This window comes from Trachinotus anak, unplaced genomic scaffold, assembly GCF_046630095.1.
Source record: "Trachinotus anak isolate AG129_WGS33_773 ecotype Australia unplaced genomic scaffold, CSIRO_AGI_Tana_v1 ptg000010l, whole genome shotgun sequence".
Classification (NCBI taxonomy): Eukaryota; Metazoa; Chordata; class Actinopteri; order Carangiformes; family Carangidae; genus Trachinotus; species Trachinotus anak.
This window is the reverse complement of record NW_027273861.1, coordinates 5,985,917-6,009,611: the sequence shown is the minus strand read 5'-3', so window position 1 is coordinate 6,009,611 and position 23,695 is coordinate 5,985,917. Positions and strand designations below refer to the sequence as shown.

At 41.6% G+C, this 23,695-nt stretch overlaps 1 protein-coding gene across 4 annotated transcripts; it reads left to right on the top strand.

The window, feature by feature from the left end:
• The first annotated feature begins 100 nt into the window (after window positions 1-100).
• cep63 (centrosomal protein 63) lies at window positions 101-23,636 on the top strand. Of its 4 annotated transcripts, none has more exons than XM_071487162.1 (16): window positions 101-197; window positions 463-506; window positions 675-852; window positions 1,135-1,230; window positions 1,411-1,527; window positions 1,631-1,744; window positions 1,849-2,022; window positions 2,967-3,112; window positions 3,294-3,437; window positions 3,564-3,666; window positions 3,771-3,968; window positions 4,879-4,965; window positions 5,114-5,307; window positions 5,382-5,724; window positions 5,837-6,032; window positions 7,085-7,348. In XM_071487162.1, the coding sequence occupies exons 2-16, from the start codon at window positions 466-468 to the stop codon at window positions 7,237-7,239; spliced, it is 2,286 nt and encodes a 761-aa protein (XP_071343263.1). In that variant the 5' UTR covers window positions 101-197; window positions 463-465; the 3' UTR covers window positions 7,240-7,348. The 4 variants fall into 4 exon arrangements, with proteins under 4 accessions (XP_071343263.1, XP_071343264.1, XP_071343265.1 ...); XM_071487161.1 differs by having other exon boundaries at window positions 123-197; window positions 466-506; XM_071487163.1 differs by lacking the exon at window positions 7,085-7,348 and adding an exon at window positions 23,537-23,636 and having other exon boundaries at window positions 122-506.
• Window positions 23,637-23,695: the final 59 nt, after the last annotated feature.

The following is a 23,695-nucleotide window of genomic DNA, read 5'->3' as shown; positions in this document are numbered from 1 at the left end:
GTTAACATCTTGGGTTATTAGTCTAATTTGGGTTTATCACAAAACCTGTATCTGTCTCACACCTGGATGCAGAGCCCCTTCTGTGACGTACGTCGTGCTGAGGTCACGGCTTGGAGGCGGAGTTACCGCCTCAATCAGGAAATCCATTGTGCCCGATGCGGCTGTACAGTGTAGTTCCGTTAACGACGTAAACAAAGGTCTTTAGCTGCATTTAACTTGCTGGTTTTTACTTCAACTGTGTGGGAAACTTTAATCATCTGATCAGCTGATGTAACGTTAGTTGTTGAATTTTAACTCACGCAGTTTAACTGCAGCTCAGTGTGGTTATGGTTAGTGGTTAACGCTGTCAGAGGTTGCTAGGTTAGTCACTCAACTGTTAGCTAACTTGGAAGAAAGTTAAGTGTCCACGCAGTCCGTACTCTGCCAGGTAGTTAATAGCAAGACTTGATTGTCACTTCCAAGCAGATGGAGGCTTCTCTGGGATCTCTGCAGAATCCTGATCTGAGGTAACGTAAACTGGGGCCACAGCCGGGGACTGGCTGACTAACTTTGAGCTAATGTCGTTACATCACAGGTGGCGGCGGTGGTGAGCGCTTGCAGAGATGGCAGCCTCTCTGTGATGGAGCTTTTTTTAATCGATTCAGTCAACAACATATTTTGCATCCCTATCCCAGCTCCGTCCTGTCGTCATGTGAGCCAGAGCTCCAGGAGCTGATGCGACAGATTGACATAATGATCAATCATCAGAAGAGGGAGTGGGAGGCTGAGACTCGGGCCATGCAGCTCAGGCTGAAAAGTAGAGAAGAGGAGCTGTTGACTGCCAGGGGCCTCATTGAGCGGAGAGACCTGGAGGTGAAGTAAAAGACACTTACTGAAGTTGTAGCGTTTCTTGATGCAGCTATATCAGTGAGGCCTCTGTGTTCCAGTTAATACGGGTTTTCACATGTATGCTCATTACTTAACTGTAGCTCATTTACCATATACTCTTGAGTTGCTAACATTTTCCTCAGTAATGCCACGATGAATATATAGTAACTAGAACTGTTGCATGATACTTTCTGTTTCTAAATGATGTCATTATGTGAGTGTTTGATCCATGTTTTTATACCAGTACCATCTTCACCCCAAACACAGGTCCGGTTGCTCCACAAGCAGCTAGAAGATGTCCAGACTGATCGACAAGAGTTAGTTGCCAAGTATGAACAACAAGTGCAGAAACTCCGTGAAGAGGTGAGACAACTTGTCTGTTATTAAGCAAGCAAAGAGTCAGTCTGTCAAATGGCAGATGTGCAGGGTGTAAATTAAATTTGACAATACACTCTTCCTCTGAACGATACTTAATTTTAAGAGTCCTCCTGCAGCAGAGGTACAGCTTGCTGACAATGCTTTTGGCAACATTTCATCCTGCAGTTAGATAAATTAAAGAGAAGTTACCACAAGCTTCAGCGCAAACAGCTCAAGCAGTCTAGTGGAGGCGCAAAAGAGAGAGACCTTTCTGAGATGACCCAGCTGCAGGGAAAACTTCAGGTATAACAGCCAATTCCCCTTTAAGCTCCTCTTACCTACAAAAAGCCCTATACTGTCATCCTCTGGTTATTTTGAGCACAGTCATCCCCGTCTCTCCCTGCAGGAATATCATCAGCGCTCTGCAGAGTGGGACCAGCAACACATCCAGTACCAGAAACAGCTGACAGCACTGGAGGCCCAGAATAAGAGCCTGACCGATGAGCTCACACACGTTAAAGTAAAAACAAACTATGAACTTTAACATGTCGGACACAGTTTAATGCTGAAGCAAAGTGGAGACAGGTCATCATTCACACATATTTTCTGTCGTTTGATTTCCAGTCCCAGTGGGCATCGTGGAGAACGGAGAGGGAGCACAGGGAGTGCTGTTCAGAGGTGCAGAGTCTGCGTACTCAGCTGGAGAAGACGCAGGGCAGCCTGCACTCACGGGAGCTTGAACTGGAGCGAATCCGACCGCTGGAGATGTGTCTGGGACAGTATCAGAGAGAGCAGCAGGTTAGCTGAATGATTTCAGGTTGTGGTGATCATGATGGGCCCAGAGGAAACACTTTTAGTGGGACCCCCTAACATCCAATATTAATATTATATATGTATATTAATGTAAAAAAATATAGTTTATATCTTTTCTGAGAAATGTTTCCCTTTTTTGTAACACTTGCAATGTGTTACATCAGTTTCTTTTCAACTCAAATCAGTAAGATCTGGCATCAGACCCACAGTCTGATATCAGCACAGAGATGCCCATGTGGTGCAAACAAAATCTATCACAGAGCCTCTTAAAATAACAGTGAGGTTTGAAATAACAAATCAGCCTCAAATGTTGCACCCCTCAGAGTGTAGCTGGAGTCCTGGCTGTCAGTGCGACTGATGGACAGTCCGACAGCTCCTGCATCGCTGCAGATCCCAGGATCAGGACCTTCAGCTGGGATTGTGCCACACTTTGTGCAGAGTCTTCTAAGAGGTCCACCTGTAGTGAGGAAGACGCTACACTGTCGGCTGATGTCCCGATAGCTTTCAGCCTTTACCACAGATTGCTTGTTTTTTCTGACCAGTTGTTCAAAATGCAAAAATATTCAGTTTACGGTCACATGAGACAGAAAAAAGCAGCAATCTTCACTTCTGCAATTGGATGACATCACTGTAGACTTAACGCAAATTGTGATCGGCATTATTCACTATTTGCTGACCTTTTAAGGACCAACTGATTAATCATTAATGAAAAATCAATATTGAAAAATCATTAAAAAGTTGAAACGTTTTTTCATCTGGAAAGTCTTCAACCTGAGCCCACTCTGGAAAATACAAAGCAACAGGAAAAATTATTATTATTTTATAAATAGATGTTATCTCTTCATAAGTCTGATATAAACATTTTACTTCATTGTGCAATGAGACACAACAACAAATTTATCAGCTGATGGTCCTCGACTGTAACACAGGTGTTGTCAGTGGAACGGGAGGAACTTCACGCCACGCTGGACTCTCAGGATACGTTTGTGCGAAGAGCCAGTTTCGAACGCCAGAGGCTTCGTAATGAAGCTGCGAGACTCGACCAGGTCCTGCAAGCTAAAGATCAAGTCATTCGGTGGGTGACTCTCTGCCTGTCATTAATGTGTACTCATGATGCAGCACAGCAACAATTACACAAGAGGGCAGTGTTACTGCAGGAAGGACGCACTGTGGAGTCGCTGCTGTTGTGTTGCAGTGGTCCAATAGAAAGGCAGACACAAGTGAAGTGTTTTGTGGATGATGTCGTGTGTGTGCAGCTCTCTGGAGGACCTTTTAGCAGCGCAGGGCTGTGCTGGTGTAGAGACGCTGAGACAAGATCTGGAGAGAACTGCAGCCAAGCTTCACTGTGCCCAAGCATGTGAGGTTCATCTCAAGGCTGAACTGGCATGTCTCAAAGAGAGGTGAATGCCAGAGTCTTTATTATTCTCTCGGACATATGACCTTGACTGTATGTTTTTGTATCAGCAAAGTCAACACTGGTTTCCCTGTCACGTTTTGTCCCTGTCATGTTTTGGGGGTTTACTCAGACTGGATAAGGTGAACCGACAGAGAGCCGACCACTCAAAGACAGAACAGGATCTGAGAAGCATAAAAGCAGAGTATGACTCCTGTGCTGCTGAAATGAAAAAGGTCAGAGAACTTCCCTAACTCTCTGACATACTGTATTTTCTTTGTCGGGCCTTTACCCCACTGACATCAGCATCGTTTCATGTCCCAAACGTCCTTCTCTGCAGCTCAGAGAGGAGCTTCAGAGGGCCCAGCAGACTCACAGGGGTGAGGTGGAGGGGATGAGGAAGGAAGTGTCAAAGCTGACCAGCGAGCTGCACCAGCGCGACCTCACCATCGCCTCGCTGGATGGCTCTTCCTCCAGCGTCAGGCAGCAGCTTCGCGGCGAGGTGGAGCGAGCAGAGCAGAAAGCAGCTGAGCTTAAAGTGAGCAAATGAACAAGTGTTCAGGTGTTTAGTCAAACTGCTGAATCATTTTACATTATATGAAACAAAAAGAGCCACAATGCTCGTACAATACGAGGTGAGAGAAGTGAGTTGAAAAGTGTTGATCTGAATGAAGGAGAGTGAACTCAGGTCTCTCACAGTCTGCATCAGTGGTGGGTTAAATTAAATCCTGCACCCAGGATCCTTCATTAGTTTATGAACATTTACTTTTATTGTCCTGGTTATGTTTTCTTTTCTGTCCAGCAGTCCATTTATTAATGTAAACTTTATTTAACTTATAAAAATGACACTCCTCAGTGCTCTGAAGTACCAACTTCAGAATAAGAAAAGTCCTTGACTGAGTTTGAGCAATAAAATACATTCATCAAGTGACTTCTAATAAAACGTTAGAATTTAGTAGCACAAGTACAAATGATGAAGATGCTTAGTGACAGCAAAAATCAATGCCAGAGTTTTTCTTGTGTGTTTGCAGCCTCATAAATGCCAAAAATCTGGTGTAACATTCTATCAATGTTTGACTGCCAATGTGAGACTCAAGCTGCTCTATTCTTAATGATACTGCTTCAGCTAATGTATTATTATGATTATGATTATTAATCTAATTATTACCAGGCAAAATGCTGGCATGCTCAGCTCAGCAGAAACGCTTCACCAGCTTTAGACCTCTGCAGCTCTCTGACATTTCAGAGCATTTTTCAGTCAAAAGAAGTTTGATAAAGAGTTTTTATTTTTAAATTTGGAAGTAGGAGTAAAAATGAAGGATTTCTGCTTTTATCTCCCACTGAAGTCCTACAGTTTACTTACTTTTAAAATGACATATATCCCTTGTAGATGAGATTGTAGAGTCAGTAAAAAATAAGTCACTCTGTCTTGTTTCTGACTTTCTCAGATGACTCAGGCGCAGCTGGAGACTCTACAGACTGAGAACCACCATCTGAAGGGTCTGCTGTATAGACTGGAGTCTCAGTCACCCAAGGTTTGTCTGCTTTGACATAGTTGTTAATGTAGTCATTGTATGGCTTTACAGACAGCTTTAAGACGGCCTTTGACTTCAGTGCTTGTGTCTAAATCTGAATCATCTCTTACTTTGATTTTTACTCCCTGAATCACTGCTCTTCTCTCAGTGGGGGGACCTTTCACTTCCATCCCTGAGGGAGAGTTATGTGTCCTGCCTGAGCAGCCTGGAACAAGAGAATCAAAAGCTAAGGCAGGCCCTCAGCGACCTGTGTGCCCAGAATGGGGGGTCCAGCCAGGATAAGTATGAACGGGCCCTGCTCAGCCACACTATAACAGACCGACCACAGCCTGCTCAGGACTGGTAGGTGCCATATACACAGACACACAAAAGATCAAGAATCTAAACCTTCATGCACCTACTTGTTTTATCTGCAGGAGTGAAGATACCAGGCATCACGAATACCTGCAGGAGATGCAGGCCTCAAAATCTAAGCTGCAGGAGAACACCACTCGCCATGAGGGAGAGATCCAGAGGCTCTTTAAAGAGCTGCAGACCCTGTCCCGGTCCCCCACAGACCGGCCCAGCAGCCAGGCCCAAGACATTCATTCATCACCATCCTCCTCCTCTTCCTCCTCCAGCAGCAAGAGACGCACCAGGAGGAACTCAGTGCCAACCTTAAGTTCAAACGCATCTGCTGCTGAGGGACAAAGTTCCAGCTCTGAAGACTCAGTGAATCTTGTGTCCAGAGAAAAAAACATTCCCTCTACCTCTCCACTGGTGAGACGATAAGGCTCTCCTAGTCCACAGCTGTGATATAGGTAAAACCCCACTGTGCTCGTTTTCTTTTTAGCAGATAACCCTACAGTTGTGCGTTTTTCCTGCTTCCCAGGAGCCCTCGGTATCAGTGTCACCTGCAGACCACGTGGTGTCTCGTTTCGTGGAGGAGGAGATGTTGCGGACGGAGGAGCTGTTCCAGAAACTGGACACCCACATCGAGAATATGAGGGAGAGAAACGTCAGGACCGTCTCCAAGTACCTGCCCAGTGGCTCGGGGCCTGACTCTGCCCAGACGTCTGTACAGAATGGTCAGTGATTGAGTGAGGTGGAATAAATCTGAACAAAGCAGCAGTCCTGACTGACATTTTTAGGACATCCTGTATATGTCGCAGAGACTTCTGTTCTAATTTGCACTTTTAATATCGGTCTGGCAGCTCAGAGGTTTGAGTTCACACAAGTATTTCTGTCAAAAAGAGTGAATGTATTTCAGAAATTCCACTGAGATCTGAACATATGCGGTGCTGTCAGGCCACACAAAGCTTACAGACAAGTAAGCTTTACAGAGCGCACTCCGCTCCCACAGTGAAGGCCAAGTTGTGGAACGTGACATTTACGACAATATTTGTCTTGCATAACTGATCAGTTCAGGTTTTCTCTGGATTATGTATTAATCTGTGAGCAGCTAGAATGAATCCAGATTGTTTGCCTATAATTTGAGTAACACATATCCAGAGTTCCCTGTCTGTAAGAATACTGAAGATGCTGCATGTATGATATTTTATGTTATGCTCTGATCCAGTCCAGCTTGTACAAACGCTGACGTCACGTTGTGACTAATGGAAAAAAAACACAGGCATATGCTTGATGTCCTGAGAAAACAGATGTTTTCTATCTGAGCTGACGTCAACATTTTGTGACACACCCCACGTTGCTACACATCTGTCTCTGAAAGTATAGTTTTCATTATCAGCTCATGGCCTGAAGAACTTGTGGACCCTTCATAGTGTATTCAGCCATATTCGTGAGACCTCACATAGCTGAATTCCACCCGAGTTACTTGGGATTCCTGACATGAAGCAGCAATCTCCTTTGCACTTTTTCTTGTAGGAGGGTGCAAATTCCAATTTTTCAAGTTGCCTGAAACGCAGCATTAATGTGCGCTTTGCATTTACACCCAGAGGAAAGAATGTTGCCTTGAGTCGAAGCAGTGTCCATCCTCCCTGCGCTGCCTGTGATGACTGAGAAAATACCACATATGTACATGTCTGTCCAGACATCTCAGACAGCAGGGGGGGGGACGCAGCTCGTACTGTAGCTCTCTTTATTTTCTTGTTTACTCATCACCCAAACCCCCCCTCAGCACCACCACCACCACCACCCGGAGGCCCTCCAGCTACTCTAATGCAGGAATGTGTGCACCATGCCAATGCTGTCATGAACCTTCCCCTGCGGCCTGCTTTGTCCTCACCATTAGAAAGCGTATGGAATGTTAATATCAACCATGTGGGGCGCTGAACCTCAGAAACACTTAAAGGCCACGAGGGGAATAGTTATATTTTACTGCTTTCCTAATGAGGGACGCTCTGATGGAATGACAATAAAGTGAAAAACAGTTTTCAAGAAATGTGTTTTTTGTTTCTGCTGTCACACGATTACAATAACAAACACAGGAGTAATGTTCAGCTGTCTCTGAGCGCGGTGACTTCTCACTTTGGTATTTGGTAGCCTGTGTTACTAGCACTGTAAGCCCCAACAAACAGCACTGAGGAATTTGGCAAGGCAGGCATTCCTCTGGCTCTCTCTGGAGGGAGGTGAAAAGGTTTTTATATGTGGAGATTCCTTGAAGGGGCCTAGTAAAAGGGAGGAGGAGTGAGGCTGATTCAAGCCCGGGGAGAGTTCAGACTCCCTTATTTACATAATACTTCACAGGAATAATTTGCTTTAAGCCACAAGATGATTGAGTAATTGCTTAAATTAATTAGTGTAATGAATTGAATTGTCTGACTTAGGTTCTTAACTCTATAAGGAAATTTAGTAGTATGATGCAAACTGAGGACATCCTCCCTTTTTTTTTTAATCATTTTTTTAAGCGTTCAGATTTGATGCAGCAGAGTCAAAGGTATCCTGACTTTTAGTCTCAAGACTAAGTGGATACTACATTTCACATTTTTTAATATTGACGTCCTGCTAGGAAAAAAAAGTGGTAGAGAAATATTATCATCCATTTGGAGTCGCGTTCGTTGCCATCTGGCAAAAAATCCAATATTTTCTCTAAGCCCAAAATGAAAATAACCCTGATGTCATCAGACTTTAGAGAGTATCTCTAAAGCCACAGAGGACTATGCAGCTGTTTTCTCAGGGTGACTCTCTGACAAAAAAACTGCATTTAATGTGTGAAACTGGAAACTGATGTGTGGACTGTAGTGGCCCTTTAATAAGCATCCTGCAGCTGTTGGAAGTAACTATACAAAAACTTATGGAACAAGTTAACACAAACCTGTTACGTCTGAGGCTTTTCAGTCGTGATAGAAAATCTTTTAAAAGCTGTGAAAATTCTTACTCTTGAAGTTTCATCCTGAAAGTAACAGTTTGACAAATAATTATCACAAGGTCCACTTACTTGGTTTTTCTGAAACTTTGTACCATGGGCTTCCTCAATAGATAGAGCTCATTTAGGTTCATTTAACATGGCAATATTCAATAATATAATGATGCTATCAGTGTATCACTTGTAGTACTGATACTACTCATCTTGGTGTTTTCCATCAGCTCTGCAAAGCTTTAAAGCTTCTTTTAGTCCCCACAACTTTACTGTTCAGGTTCACTCTCACTGCTGTCTTCAGATGAAAAGCTCTGATAAAGCCTCTGTACTGTACCTGCCCAGCAGCAGACAGCAGACAGCAGACAGACACAGTTAGTGACTCGGTGGTGACACAAAGGAACATTTAGCTGAGCTGGATGTTTTTCACAGGTTGGTGGAGACCAAAAACAGAACTGAAAGTAGAGTGAACACTTGGCTCGACATGGCTAATGTTGCTCTGCGTCTGCTGGACGTGTAAGTGACTGTTTGCTAATGAGTTCACCAACTTTTTAAGATTGTGTTCACAGCTTGTTTCCAACTTTGCAAAGGTTTCAATTACTTCATCCACTGACCAGGCAGCTGAGCAGGTCTGCTGAGGAAGGCCACAACGTGTGACTTTTTGACAGTTTTTATTCGTAAATGTTGAATTAGGTCTGGAAATGATCTTCTCCTTCTTTAGTTAAATGAGGCTAGGCTAATAAAGGCTAGTGCAGCATAGCTTTCAGGTCAATGAAAGAACCATGAAATTATCCTGAGAACACCTTTTTCCTTTTTTTTTCCATTTGTGAAAAGCCATAAAATACCTACAAAAAGAGTACATTTTATTCTTAGCTGAACCGTTTCTCTCAGTTAACATTCTCATTCAAGTATAAATCTTATTTGTTTTATCTGCCAACATACTCATGTTGATGGTATCATCGTTTTTTGAGTCACTGTTGGAGCAGCCTGGCTGCACGTTGCTGATGGAGAGTGCATGGGTGACTTGATGCTGAGTCTGTCAATGCTTTTTTTTCTTGTTTTACCAGAGAAAAGCAGCAGAGGGAGCAGTTCAACGCTCTGCTGTCACACTAAGGTCAACAGTAATGTCTCTGCCAAGGCAGATATTTCTCTGTTACCCAGTAATGCAGCGGCTTGCGTCCGAGTTCTGGGCTTGAAAGATAGTTTCCCTGCTCCTGTCATGAAACAGGAATGCCTCCACAGTCCAGCACCATCCTTCACGCCTTATGTCACAAACCAGACATTTTACTGGATGACCTGTTAAGCTCTGACCGCACATTAACAAATATATGAGTAAGTTTGGCAATGTTTCAGAACAGTCATTTGGAAAATCGCTTCAGATTATCAGCTCATCTTGAAGGGGAAAGACATCTGAGGTATTTGTTTGAGGAATTTCTCTTATCTGAAAGATCATAACTTGTCATGGGAATAAAGAATGAAGATAGATTGTTTGCGTAGAGGGCTGACCTGTCTCATTTGAATTGCTCAAAGGCAATACAGCTTGGCGGGAATTTCTTAAAGTAGACTGGGTTAACTGCCAGGAAATTCCCGAGATGGGGTGGGTGAGTATCACTGTGATAATTGATTAAAGTAATCTAGCAGTATTAATATATTTTCTCTCTTAACATGTCAGGACCCACAGTTTGTTTAGTGTGTGAAAGATATTATCAGAGTGGTCCAAAAAGTGATGCGCTGCTCCTGTTGCACCATGATGAACACGAGTCATTATGAACAGAACAACTTCCTTAATAAGATAAGACGACTTTTCCCAGAATTGTTGCAGCCTGCATGAAATCTTTGCACATTTCATGGTAGGGGCCTAAGTGAACATGCCTGTCGTGCTTTCCATGTGTCCATGTCCCCATGTCCCACTTCAAGCTTCAGCCATGTCCCTCATGTGATGGGAACGACTCATTGTTCTTGGAGGGTGGGGTGGGGGGAGTGGGTGCAGGTTGTGGCCGGACTCATCTCGTGCTGCTGGACTCCGGACGCTCACTGCAGGACACTTGGAATGCTGCAGAGACAGAGGGGCGCGTTCTTATCGGCCCGCTTAGCGCTCCGTGCCAAGGGAACTGTGCCAGAGAGGCCAAGAGGAAAAGACTCATTCCTCTGAGGCACAATGAGTGCGTTTACATGCACACCACTGTCCCGCTTACAGAATGTGTTTGTTCATGTGCTATGGCATGTAAACAGTGGTGGAGGAGGTATGGAGATCTTTTACTTAGACAACAGTGGAAATGCCATAACATGAAAATACTCAACACACATAGCTAACGCACTATTTACTTTGTGTTCCTGCAGCTTTAAGCCACATCTCATGGCCTTCCTCAGTGGGTTGAGTTTTCTACTGTCATTGTGATGATGTTGTTGTTATCACACGATCTAAATATAAAATTGTTGATGATAACCCCTGTTTCTGTTCAAAGCCCTCTGGTGCCAGATGTGAATGGCCTCCTTGGTCTTTCTCTTGATTTTAATTTTATTTATTTTGTTGCCCTGAGTGATCATGCTGCGCCACCCTTCTCTCTCCTCCTCCTCCTCCTCCTTCTCACTGCCCTGTGTATCAGGATCAAACCAAGAGCCAGGGGAAGGGTGGGAGTAGCTGCTGAAGGCTCGGGTCTTGATGTCAAACCCTCAGACTGCAAGTCTGGAGTAGGTGAGGAAAGATGGGTTCTGGGCTTTAAACCTCAGCCCTGGGGAAGGAACAGAAGCAGGTGTGGAGGGTTGGGACCTGGGGATGACATCCTGGACCTGCAGAGTCAGCAGCACATGGCTGCTGCTGGGATGTGTCAGCTCCTGGCAGACTTTAACAACATACATTAAAAGCATCAAATACAGTGCAGGGTCTGTTAACTTGCCAAAGTTCACAGACTGTTCGTTTTACAGGGGTTTATAACACTTGTTTCACTTAATGGTTGTTGATGGTGATTGATTTATTTTTTTGACTGACAAAACATTAGTGAGACAAACTTAACACGAAATTTTCCTCTGAGACAATAAGACCGAGTGTTAACCTGGTTTCTGGCGATCCTCCTCCTCTTGCTGCACTTGTTTTGGGCTTACTGTGAACAGGCTCACTGTGACAATGCAATGAAACACACATGTGAAAGTTAGTTGTTACGTAGTGTTGTTATCATCCCTCATCCCTCATCCCTCATTCCCCCGTAGCATTCCCTTAACAAAACAGTATTTGTCATGTACTGTATGAAAATCTCACGTCACACAGGCTGAATGAGAGTGAATATTTATGAATGTATTGGAGGGAAAGAAAACCATAAATCAGTGATTGTATTGTTGTTTGTGCACATATTTTGATGATTGATACAGTTAAAAGGACGCTGGTACAGACCAGGGAAATTTTGGATGTGACCATCACCAGCATTATGACATGGAAAGCACCTTGCAGCCACGTAACTATGTGTTCATGAGTTGTAAATCTATCTTGAGTAGCCTATTTGTACTTCCTCACAAGTGTTATTTAGCAGGTCTATTATTATTATTCACTAAAATACAGTTGTTTTTAGCCATATGAGTAGAATAAAGTACATTTTATCATCCACAAGGAGCAATCTCGTTGCAGGCTTTAGTGTACATAAATCGGAAATCCTCACATTGATACAATATATAAATATAAGGATATAACAACTAAATAGAATAAAATAAAATATGCCACAAAAATGGTCAAATTTCCAGCAACATAGACATTTTTTTGCAATGACCTGAGGTGTAATTAGCTTGTCTGAAGGCTTTCATGCCCATTTCTCCTAAAATGTTTTAATCCAGTTATTACCTTCAATATTTTCTTACCTGTGACCTCTGGGGGCGCGAGAATGCATGAAACCTGTAACTTTAATGAGGTGGGATGAACTCTCTTAAATTCCTCCTACAGTTTCATGTAGCCCTGAAGCCACAGCTCAGTCAACCCTAAATGATAATAAATTCTTGGAAAAATGGAGCATCCTCTTGTTGATATTCAGCCCAGGCAGAGCAGGATGCAGTCTGTGTACGCTTTGATGCTGGGTTCTGTTATGTAATAACTATGTAGAGCATTTCTTGTTCAGTCATGGCTAATGAGGGCATTCGTTTGGATTGTCTCGTGTAATTAGTTTGCAGATTTCCCCCTGCAACCACAACATCGCAGGAAAGCCTCATTTTTGGCTTCTTTGTCTTACGTAATGTCATGCACAGGTTTGAGTGGGTGTAACCTTTGTGCAGTGTTAAGTGCTACAGGACCAAGGTGTGAGCTGTGATGTAAGCTTCAGAATGTGATGGTAAATTATTTTGAATAGTATCACCTTTCTTTTTGATATTGTTGCAACTGAAACTGAAGTAGAACCGCAAAGCACTTCAATTGGACATGTTCACACATCAACTGTCACATCAGAAGAAAAGATTGTTTTGGATTAAATGTTGGGTGCCATTCAGTCTGTGAAAGTTGTGATATGCTTAATACGGCTTTGCCTGAAAAAGAAACTACATAGAAAAAAAAAGAAGAGGGAAACTGATTATAATCTACCGCACACAAGCATTCTGGGATATGCTGACGGATTGGTGAGAGGAAGAGCCAGTTTACATTCTTTCCCTTGTAGTGACATAAACAGCTGGACATGTTTTGATTTGTAAGTCTTTTCAAGAGAAACGCTTGAGGAAGTGACACTCCTCCTAATTTCTGGTTTCTTAAACATCATTTTTCCATGTTACTGCTGAAATGTATGAGCAAAACGTGTCACTTCCTGCAGCAAAATCTGAAAGAATCACCATGCTTTGTCATTGTTTAGTCTCAATTATCTGTTTTTGTCCCTGAGCCTTGGATCTTACAGTGATTACAGACTAGTTAACTCTTGGTTTACTGCCTTTCGGCTGATCGGTGGTTCTCAACCATGGGGTTGGGACACATTACAGCAGCCACCAGATCAATCTGAGGGGTTTGATTAACAAGATAGGAGAAAATAAGAACATTTTCACTTTCACAAAATTATATTTATTTTTTCCAGACTTTTCGCAAAGTGTTGCTTTCTATTAGCCTTGCTAGCGGCAGTGTTGGTTCACTGATCCACAGGTATTCATGGTCACAAAAATATATAGTCCACAAAGGATTTTTCTTAACTGTCCTGAACACCCCCCTCCTCCCAGCTGCCACTGAAGTATGCAGGAAGCTTAAATCATTACGCTATACCCAGCCCTATACCACTCACTTATCCTATTATGTAATATGTCTTACTTCCCTTTTTTCATTTCATGTTTAATGATATTTAATAAAGCAGCTTGAAAATGCATATTTCTATCTTGTCAAGATACTCCAGAGCTAATTTAAACGTCTTCTCAGTCAGACTAAAAACATAATTGACCCTAAACAGCTTCCCTTCCTTTCATGCCTGAGTCAACTCTGGTGCTTCTGTGTATTTAAGTCTTTAATTACACGAGCCATAAAATTGTCAGTGTTGTTGGAGATCACAGAGAAAAGTGTCGTCACCTGTGGTGGTCACTCTGCGGGGTGACTGCGCCATAAATCAACAGATTCTCGCGGTTGCACTTTCAGCAAACCTGAAAGAAGCTTTTAATGAGACATGGCAGCTTTGAAATACTCATTTGCAGTATTGCATATATAAAATGCTTCAGTCAGACTCTGTTTAACTTGTTTATAAAAAACTAATAAAGCTTTAAAATGGAGGTCAAGAATGTGAGGCATTCATTCATTACACAAACAGGATCTGAGTTGCAATGTGTGATTGTTGGAGGTGTTTAAAGTCCTGTACTGTAAGAAATGTATTTATATGATTTATCTGACGGTGGTGTGTACATTGTTGTCCGTATAATACGCAGAAGGTTTTGAAGTATTATCCATTTATTTATACAAGCTTTCTGGATTAACTGCAGAAGTGTCCAGTCAAAAGAAATGCATTTGTTATTATATTGTAACAAATTTGGTTTTCATGGTTGTCATTCAGGTGGTCAGTGGTTGGAAATAAAGGCACATCTTGATTTGGCATAAATTCTGCCTCTTTTTCGTTGCTCCTCTGTTTCTGCAGTCACGACCTATGGATGTTGTCAGGCACATAATGGCCACTTGACAATGCGCTATCAGTGGTCTGCAGGTCTCCTCCCACGCTTTCAACATACTCACCCCAAGCTGCGCATGTTGCTTTACAGAGGGTGAATTTGTATGCAAATGGAAGTGCTTCCTGTCCTCTATCTGCTCGGGCCAGGGTGGGATTTCCTCATTCCTGACGTCTGACCCCTCTACTCCCCTGTCTCCTTTTTCCCTTTAACTCCAGTCTACCATCTGGAGATAGAGGTTATCGCTCCAAGCCTGTGGCCTCTCTGTGTTTATTCAGTTTGACCTACATTTACCAAAGCTCTTTGCTGACACAGTGTTGTCAATAAATATTAACTGATTTTCTGATTATTTAGACATCGACAAGCAGATGCCCCCAATCACAGGTAAAACTAGTAGCTTCAGCTAAGACTTGTTTTTGCACATATAGATTAACATTTCTGTTCTGAAGCAGTGGTTCCCAGTCTGGATGGTTGGGACCCCCAATGGGTTGCAAGATAAATCTGAAGGGTCACAATATGATTAAAGTTGCTGTAATCAATACTGACAATAAATCATATGACTACTCACATGTAAAAAGGGTTGTAGTGACGAACACTCAGTCAATTATTTACCTCTGCTCTACAGAGCTTTATAGGCTTTTAGATTATTGGTTTATCAATCAATCAGTCAAACTTTATTTGTATAGCACTTTTCATACAGGTTAGTGCAGGTTAAAGTGCTTCACTGTTGACTAATGAGCTTAAAAGAAAAAGGATAAATCAAACAAGAAAGCTGAAAATGAAATACAGTAAAATAGATTTTAAAGGATTATAACATTCGCAAAGAAACAAAAATAAATATAAATAAAATTCTGTTTTTTCATCCTGTAACTTCACTGTTGTAGTTCCATCGTCATCTTATAGCACTGTTGTTATAGAGGACAGCTATCTGTATAAAAAAACCCCTATAAAACAGACTTGCAATACCTGTCCAACACTAAAAGACAAGCAGACAAAGTTAGCAGTGACTTGGTGATCATCAGCTAAAGAGGAGTTGGTGGAGACCAAAAACAAAGGAAAGTCAATTTCTGAACTTAGATTAATCAGATGGACAAACATGACTGACTGTGAATGTTGAAGATCACCATTTTAACTCCAACAATAATAGTATGTTTGTCTTGCTTTTGCAGCTTGTTTCCACTGTTCCCAAAGGGGGTGAAAAACATCAATATGACTGTCATCGCAGGTCTACAGAAATAAAAAACATTTCTGTTACACAATTTTCTTGTGAAAATAACTGTGTTATCAAGTATGTGTGAAATCCTTCAGATCAAACTGACTCCACGCTAAAGCTGTAACCTGTGAGCTGGGGTCACAGGTAGATGATGCTTTTAGGTGACAAGTCAAAAAGGTCAGGAACCACTGCTTCAGAGGTTGGTCATCCTACAGTTCAATAGCTACAGCATTACACTGAGTATGTTAGTAATACACAATGCAACATATTCCTAATTTCAACCCTACCCTCAGTGTTAAATGTTGATAGATCTGGATGATAGAACATTAACAATATGAAGGGGTGTGTTACCAGCTAAAATAAATACTTTGTTGGTGTCCAGCAGTTTGTTACAGTCAATCGTGAATAAAGTTCAGAGTATACACTTGTGTACACTTGCGTGTCTCTCCGGAAACACTTTCTCCAGACACCACCGGGAAAATGGCAGAAATTGGCCCCAGAAATCCAAAGAAACATCCGTAATTTTAGAAAGGAATGTCACATTCCTTTGCAGTTGACTGAGCCCAGTCTTCCAGAGTGCCTCCTATCAGGAAGTGCTGCACAATGGGAGCAAATTGCCAGAAACACAAAGTCAGACATTTGGGACAGAGGTGGGGGCAGGCAGAGGAAACTGTGTCAGGCACTGCTCTCACACAATAACCTTTGCTACCACACTCAGATTCAACAATAAATATATCCAAGCATAAACTGAATGGTCAAATATTCTGGGGATGGAACCCGATTTAGAATAACCTCGATAGATCTACAGCTTGAAACGTCTCTATTTAGATTAATAATTTTAATAAACCCTCATAAAATAAGCATCTTTTCAAACATGATCTGTTGAAACCCAACTTACTCTAAATATGTGAATATAGTTTGTGCTGTAAAATAATACTAGTGAATGAGTAGGTGCCCATTAAATGATCTAAATGCAACATCAATTCAATTCATCTCAGACTTTAAACTGATTGACTGTTGTAAGGACTAGGACTATTAACCAGCAAAATACTGTTGTTTTAGCTTTACATAATAAATGCAAAAAATGTTATGTTATATCTAAGTTATTAAAAAAAGTATAGAACACTACCAATGTGGCCATATTCAATATACCCTCCAGGTAAATATATCTCACTCTTGTCTCTTATTTTTTTGTCCTAGTGGTCATCATTCACCCTTTCTCTCCTGGTTTTAAATGGGAATCCCAGTGTTTAACCCCTGCCTTGAGGGCTGTAAGGTATTCGGCCTCCGTTGCAGAGGTCCACCACCTGCTCTCTGTCTGACACAGGGCTGTTTCTAGGCTTCAAGCACTGAGGAATCCATCTCAATCCACTGGCTGATGAGCTGATTGGGGGATCTACTCCACTCAGCCTGGCCCTAAAAGACATCTTTATCTGGCCTGAAGGCGATGCCTCTGCCCAGCCATCTGCTTCCACAGGGACTGCGCCAGGCCTGCGTGGATGGGAAGGGGGGGGCGAACTTATAAGCGCAAGCGCATACAAGCATCTGTGTAAGCTGAGATTCATTGTTTGGACTTTCTGTGACTGTCACTTTGTATCCACAAATGATGGTGTGGATTTAATGGCAGGTTTTTGAGATGAGAAGCAACGGCTGGCCTGTTAAACAGTGCGCATTTGTTCACAGCTGTAGGTGAACTGCAGCTGATGTGACATTACATGGTTCTTCCACCTGCTTTCAATGTTATTGTTTTAAGAATTTGGACCAGTGAAAGGGAAGATTACACTTGAATAGGTCCTCTCTGTAAGGAACAGGTGGTAGATTTATTTTGTATAGAATGTACTACATATTTGAAGCTGCTCTCTTCTTTCTGTTTTGCATACACTGCATTCTTGTTGCAGAGTCCATATGGCGGGGGACCGACAGGTGCATCTGCCTCTAAGCTGGAGGGCAGGAGATAGTCAGCACTGTGCTTTGTTTCCCCAAAACATCTGCCCCTTTGCCTGAAGCCCCATAAATACCGTCTTTTGCTTTAAAAAGTAAGTGAGCCATTCAGATTTTAACAAAATGTACATCTTGAGCTGTACTTACCTCTTATTTGACCTAAAGTACTCACTTGTACGCCTCCAGTGTTTGGTAAAATTAATCAGAACACTTCTCCCTGGTAAGATAGTTTTTCGATAAACATTAGGCAGTATTCAAACAAACAACTCAAGCATTGAAAAGATTGCTCATGTTGTCTGTTGACACAAGATCTGTGTTGTGAGCCAAACACAAGTTGCTTGTTTCCCTGAAGTGGCCAAATTGAGCTTAACACCTTCAATAGGTTTCTGCTGCAGTGACAACAAGGAATTTTTAAGCGTCAGTTGTTCTTTACACCTCTCAGAAGTTGGTGTCTTTAGTTTCATTAAAACACAGTGACGGTTCTTAACGCACAAACTAGAATTAAAGGCCATCCTGCTTTTTACAGCCTAAATTCTTGATGTTTAATATTACTCCACAAACCAAAACCGCCATAAGAAAAGGCCAAAAATGATCTCAGTAGATGTGGAAATGTGAATGTGGATTATATTCAGTATTTTCTCCAAGGACTTGGTCCACACTTCCTCTTTGTTCATTGTGCGGATGTGGTGACTCAAAAGCTGCCATTGTGTTTGATGCACCAGACGAGACAATGCTCACCTGTCTTTGATGGTGGCTGTCAGGACACTTTGGCCACAGTAAAAGTTGTGTCATTATTGGTGTCATTCAACTGGCTGCCTTATTCACCTGCATGACGTTTTGTGTTATTGTGTCATCCTGGTTACCAGGAATCATACGTTTCCCAACAATGAGAGAACCTGCTGTTTGGAGACATGTGGTTAGGCCTCTGTGTAATATGTAACAGTATTTTTTGTTACTATTATTATCATTACTATTCTTACTATTATTGTTATTTATTTATTTTTATTACTATTTCTTTTTCAAGTAACTTGCTTTGATTTAATTTTTGTGCACGTATCAATAAAGACAGATTCAACAACGTGAAGAAAATAAAAGCAGATATAGTCATCGCCAAATTATGTTGTTCCATCATTTTATCACATTTGTTATTTTCATTTCTTCGCTGAACTGTTTATGTCAAAATGTCATGGCCTTGTCACAACATCATCTTGTTGACTGTTAATAATAGTCAATAAGAGGATGACCATTGATAATAATAATAATAATAATAATAATAATAATAAACAATGAATTTTATTTGTATAGCACTTTTCATACATGTCACTCAAAGTGCTACAACAAAGAAATTACATGAACCAGTTGCTTAATGAATAGATGAAAATATTAATTATTCATTAATTAATGTAAAAATGTTTGAAACATCAGGTTTATGGAAAATAAAACCCACTTCATAATAATAATAATAAGATAACATACATTGAGTGACAACAAAAGAGAAATAAAAAATAGGTTAAGAATAGAAAACTTAAAATGCATAAAATCAAGTAACAAACTTTTTCTTTAAGACAAAAACTTGAGTGAACACTCTTCTGTCAAATGTTGTTGTATGTGCCACTCTTTACTCTTGGCAATATACTTCAAGACCTCAAGAAAAAGTATAATTTCACTCTGAAATAAAAGACAATAACGTAAACCTGAATAAAATTGTACTAAATTCAGAGAATCTAGTTCGGTTAAATTTAGCTGAATGGCGCTGAAGTGGAACAGAGTGAAGACCACTGAGCGTTGAGCCCACATCATGAAAATATTTGTCCCTGCCTTATCTGTAAACAGCATCACCCACAGGCGAAGCTCTGTTTGGATTTCCTCACTGGCTCACTGTGGCTTGTTTACTTTTATGCTGAAGTGAGGAATTTCTTGTGTCACCAGGTGCGAGGGACTGTTTCTAGGTAGATGTGCAACTACTCAGACTTGTGTAAATGTTGTTCACCTCTAGTTGTTTTACAGTCATCAAATATGGCTGCTAGTGTTTGTTGAGAAGTTTCAGTCTGTGACAGGAGGCAAATGTAGGATTTCTCTGATGTATGTATCGGTTTCAGGGGTATTCTGTGTTAAAATTTAGATTTGTGTCTTCACTCATAAAATTTTATGACTCCGAAAATTGTAGAAATGTCAAAATCAGAACAATAGACATTTATCTTTAACTTGCTGCTTATTTCCTGAAGCATTTAATCATTCATACCCCTTGTATACAAAGACAAGTTGTGCTTATGAACAGCCAATGGGACAGCCAATCTCCAGTATTATCCATTAGAAAGTCGCCATTAAAGAGAAAACGTCAGCGGCTGCTGGTTGCCCTCCTGTCGTCTTCCGTAAAACAGCAGACTGGAGGCTTGGTCAGACCCCATGGACATGGTAATGTGAGGAATTTCCTCCTTTGCAGGAAAACAAAAGGAGCTGCTAAGGCGCCTGGCTTGTCCCACCTCACATAACAAGGCTGGTGTTCCCAGATCAGTCTGTATTGTGTTAACCCAGTCAGCCTAGGCCGCACCATTAACAGGTTCAAATGGTCGATCTTAAATGTCACTCCTGACGGTGAATGTGTTTGAGAATGTGAGTAAAAAAAGGTTGAGAGTCTAACAAGATGTTTGTGATAAAGCTGAAAAGTGCTAACATGGTGACAAACATGGCGACAAACTGCACTTTCTGAGTCTTCAGTATCTTTGACTTCCTTCTTCTTGAAAACATGTAGCACAAAGATGAAGGGTAACAACACTGAGAATCTATTCCTCAGCCTCCTTGCTGAATGTTACAAGAGAAGATTGATACCACTCTCATGTTTATACACATACACAGTGTGTACTGTACACATATGTATGTAAAACACCGACCAACACAAACACATTTTTACAGATGCTTTCGTATGGAGATATAAGGTGTTCATTGTTGGGCTTTATAAAGATGGTAAAACGATGAATATGAAGCTACAGCCAGCAACCCGTTAGCTTAGCTTAGCACAAGGATTGGAAATGGGGAAACATTTAGCTTGCATTAAACAGAGTTACAATACTGAGCTTAGAGCTTTACTTTGGCCATGTTCATACCTGGTTTTAAAGGTTTGAAGGACCTTTAACTTGGCTGACTCCTCTGTGTAAGTACTCATTCAGTTGGTTTTCTGGCTTTGTCCCTTGTGTCAGCCCATCGAGATCTATTACAAGTGTGTCAAACATTTTGTTTGCCTGGGACATGTCAAGGAATAGACTGAGTGTGTATTGTTTGATCTCTTCTTTTAATTTCAGGGAAGTGAGAGCTGATCAGAAATGGTCACTTGAGACAAATGTGGAGACACATTTTAAGACGAGGTGAGAACTGTCGTACTCAGAGCTGTCTACTTGTGATTGGATCACCAAAGGCGCATGTTAATGCCAGGTGTGAGCAGGGCCTTTGTTACCTCTGAGCAGAAACATGCTAGCTCTTCACCCTTGCTTTGACTTTATGCTAAACTAAACTAACTGGCCCATATACAGCATAACTGTAAGATGCTACTCCCACATCTAGACCAATTCTAGTGCACAAACAGAAGATCTTATTTTATCTGATCTCTTTCTTATTTTCTCTCTGTTCATTTGCTTGCTTGCGTGTAGGACTTCCAGCAAGTGACTCATCTCATCTTGTGTGTGAATTCGTCTGATTCACTGTGTTAAAATACACAATGCACTTTATGTTTAAAAGTATGCTTTGAAGGACGGGCGGTAAAACAAATATTTACGCGTTTGTTGTTGTTTGGATGAATACTCTTTACTAATGTCATGCTGGTTCTCAGTTAATGAGCTATGGATTCATTTTCCAGGGAGCGCCAGTGCACAGGCACTGACACAGTCTAACACCTCGCTTCAATATAAACCACTGTGGCTGATGCTGAGCAGAGTCATTAAGAAAAAATTAAATTGACTTGTGCATATGCTCTCATCTGATCAATCCTAATTTTAGTGATGTTGAAGCTGCATCGTCCAGACTGTCACATTTGTCCGCAGTACAAATGCAATGTGAGTCATGTTGCTCTCTGTGACGTGGTCCTCTTCAGCTGGAGATGACTTACCTCCACAGAAATGTTACATGAGCTCCATTATAGGTACCACATCTGTTTGGTAAGTGCTGGAAGATTGTATAATCTTTATGTTAAGCTAATGACATCTGCCTCTAGCTGCCTAGTTAGCTCTAATGTACAGACATGAGAGCAGGAGAACAGCCGGCATCACTCTGTCTAAAGGCCAAGGTAACGTTACATTGTTTAGTCTGTATAAAGTTAAAGGTGTAAAAATGACAAATTACAGTTCTACAGAGGGTTAAGCAAAGAAAATCAGAAACCGCCTGTAAAATCACACTTTAGTTTTTGTATGAATCAAACAAACAAGATACGGAATGTAATTAGTGAACAGGTGCTGGTGAGCAGATTTTTATCTAGCTCTAGACAAACATTAGCCAACTTACTTCCCAGCTGGCAACTGACAGATATGAGTGTCGTCCTAATCTCCTCAGCATCAAAGTGAATCAGCATTCATTTACAGAACGAGCTGCAGCATTTATATTGTGCAAAATCCATGTAAAACGGTGCAGCAACACAACGCGAGGTGAGTTATAAACCTCTTGCTTGTCTTGTCATAAAGCTGCTGATTGTTATCGGTTGTTGAAGCAATCGGCATTCTTCACTTACTGTTGGACTTCAACTGCCATGCAAATCAGCAGGTGGACGTTTGCCTGTGAGTGTTTGAGATAAAGTAACCTGCAGTTTGTCTACTGGCTGACTGCGCCGCGTTAACAAGAGGAGACTTGTTTACACCCAACCACCACATTAGGATGATCCTTTTCATGCAAAAAAAAAAGGGCTGCACTCAATAACATTACTATCCCAATACTACAGCCCAACCCCCACTGCCAGCTGATCCCAGGGTCTTCATCTACGTGCATGTGTGTGTGTGTGAATGGAGCGTATAGCTGGTGCTAGTGGTGGAGGGGAGAACAGCAGATGGCAGGGCTGCCCCCGTCATGTCTGCTTTTTGGGGGAGAACAATACATCTCTCAGAGCTCTTATTAAAGGAGGGGAAGGGGATTTCAGTCCACGGACAGCTGGCAGGCATCGTGCCTCACACCCTCCCCTCTCCCTCTGTGTCCACACACACAGACACACACTCTGCAATTAACTGGCACGGGCCACGGCTTAAATATTTACCAGGCGCATGCAAACAAAAGACTGTTCAAGAAATAATGATTAATCCATGTCGCAATTATATGACAGCACTTTTTTTTCATCATGGCCTCAGTGTGGTAGTTAGAGTGGGATCTGTTACCGGGGTTGTGAAGTATTTCTATCATGTAGAGATTGTAAAATGTACAAGTTTATAAATCACAAGGCTGATTATTCTATTGGTTGATCAACAGAAAATTAACTGACAACAGTTCTGATAAGTTCATTCAATAATGATTGTTTTAGACATTTATTGAACAAACATGTCGAACAAGTTACAATTTCAGCCTCTCAAATGGTAGAATTTGCTGCTTTTCTCTGTTTTATATCTCTGAGAAGTGAATATCTTTGGGTTTGGGGCTGTTTGAAGAGTCTGTTTGTTTTAGACCAAACAACTTATGGACTGATGAAAAATAAGCTTAACGCTAATCACATTACCACAGCTTATGATAAGAGATTGAGACTGTGTATTTATATAATGTATGTGTTGTCAAATCAGACTTTTTATTTGAGATCTTATAAGAGAACTTATGACCTAAATCTTGATTTTCCTTCATTTGTGTGGGTTTCTGTATCATTTTCACATCTTTTTTTAATTTTTATTTTTTAAATAAAACCCTAGACATCATATTTCTAAATGGTTTGTATCTAAAAATGTTTCAGTAGAGACTTTGTGACTGTGAGGTTGAAATATTTTTATTGGATTTGATGACCTTCTTGTCTCCTCCGGGCTCATCATGACATTTCTGTGCCTCTTTAAGGACTTCTTTCATTTCAGGAGCTAAAACTACACCAACAACAGAGACAACAGGCTCTTTTACATGACACAGGCAGCCAGCTGAGACAGAGCCGCGGCTGCTCTCCGCCCCCCGCCCTCCCCTCCCTGCCCCCCCCCCCACCCCGGCAGTCAGTCGGTGCTCGGTCCCTCGCCGGTCAG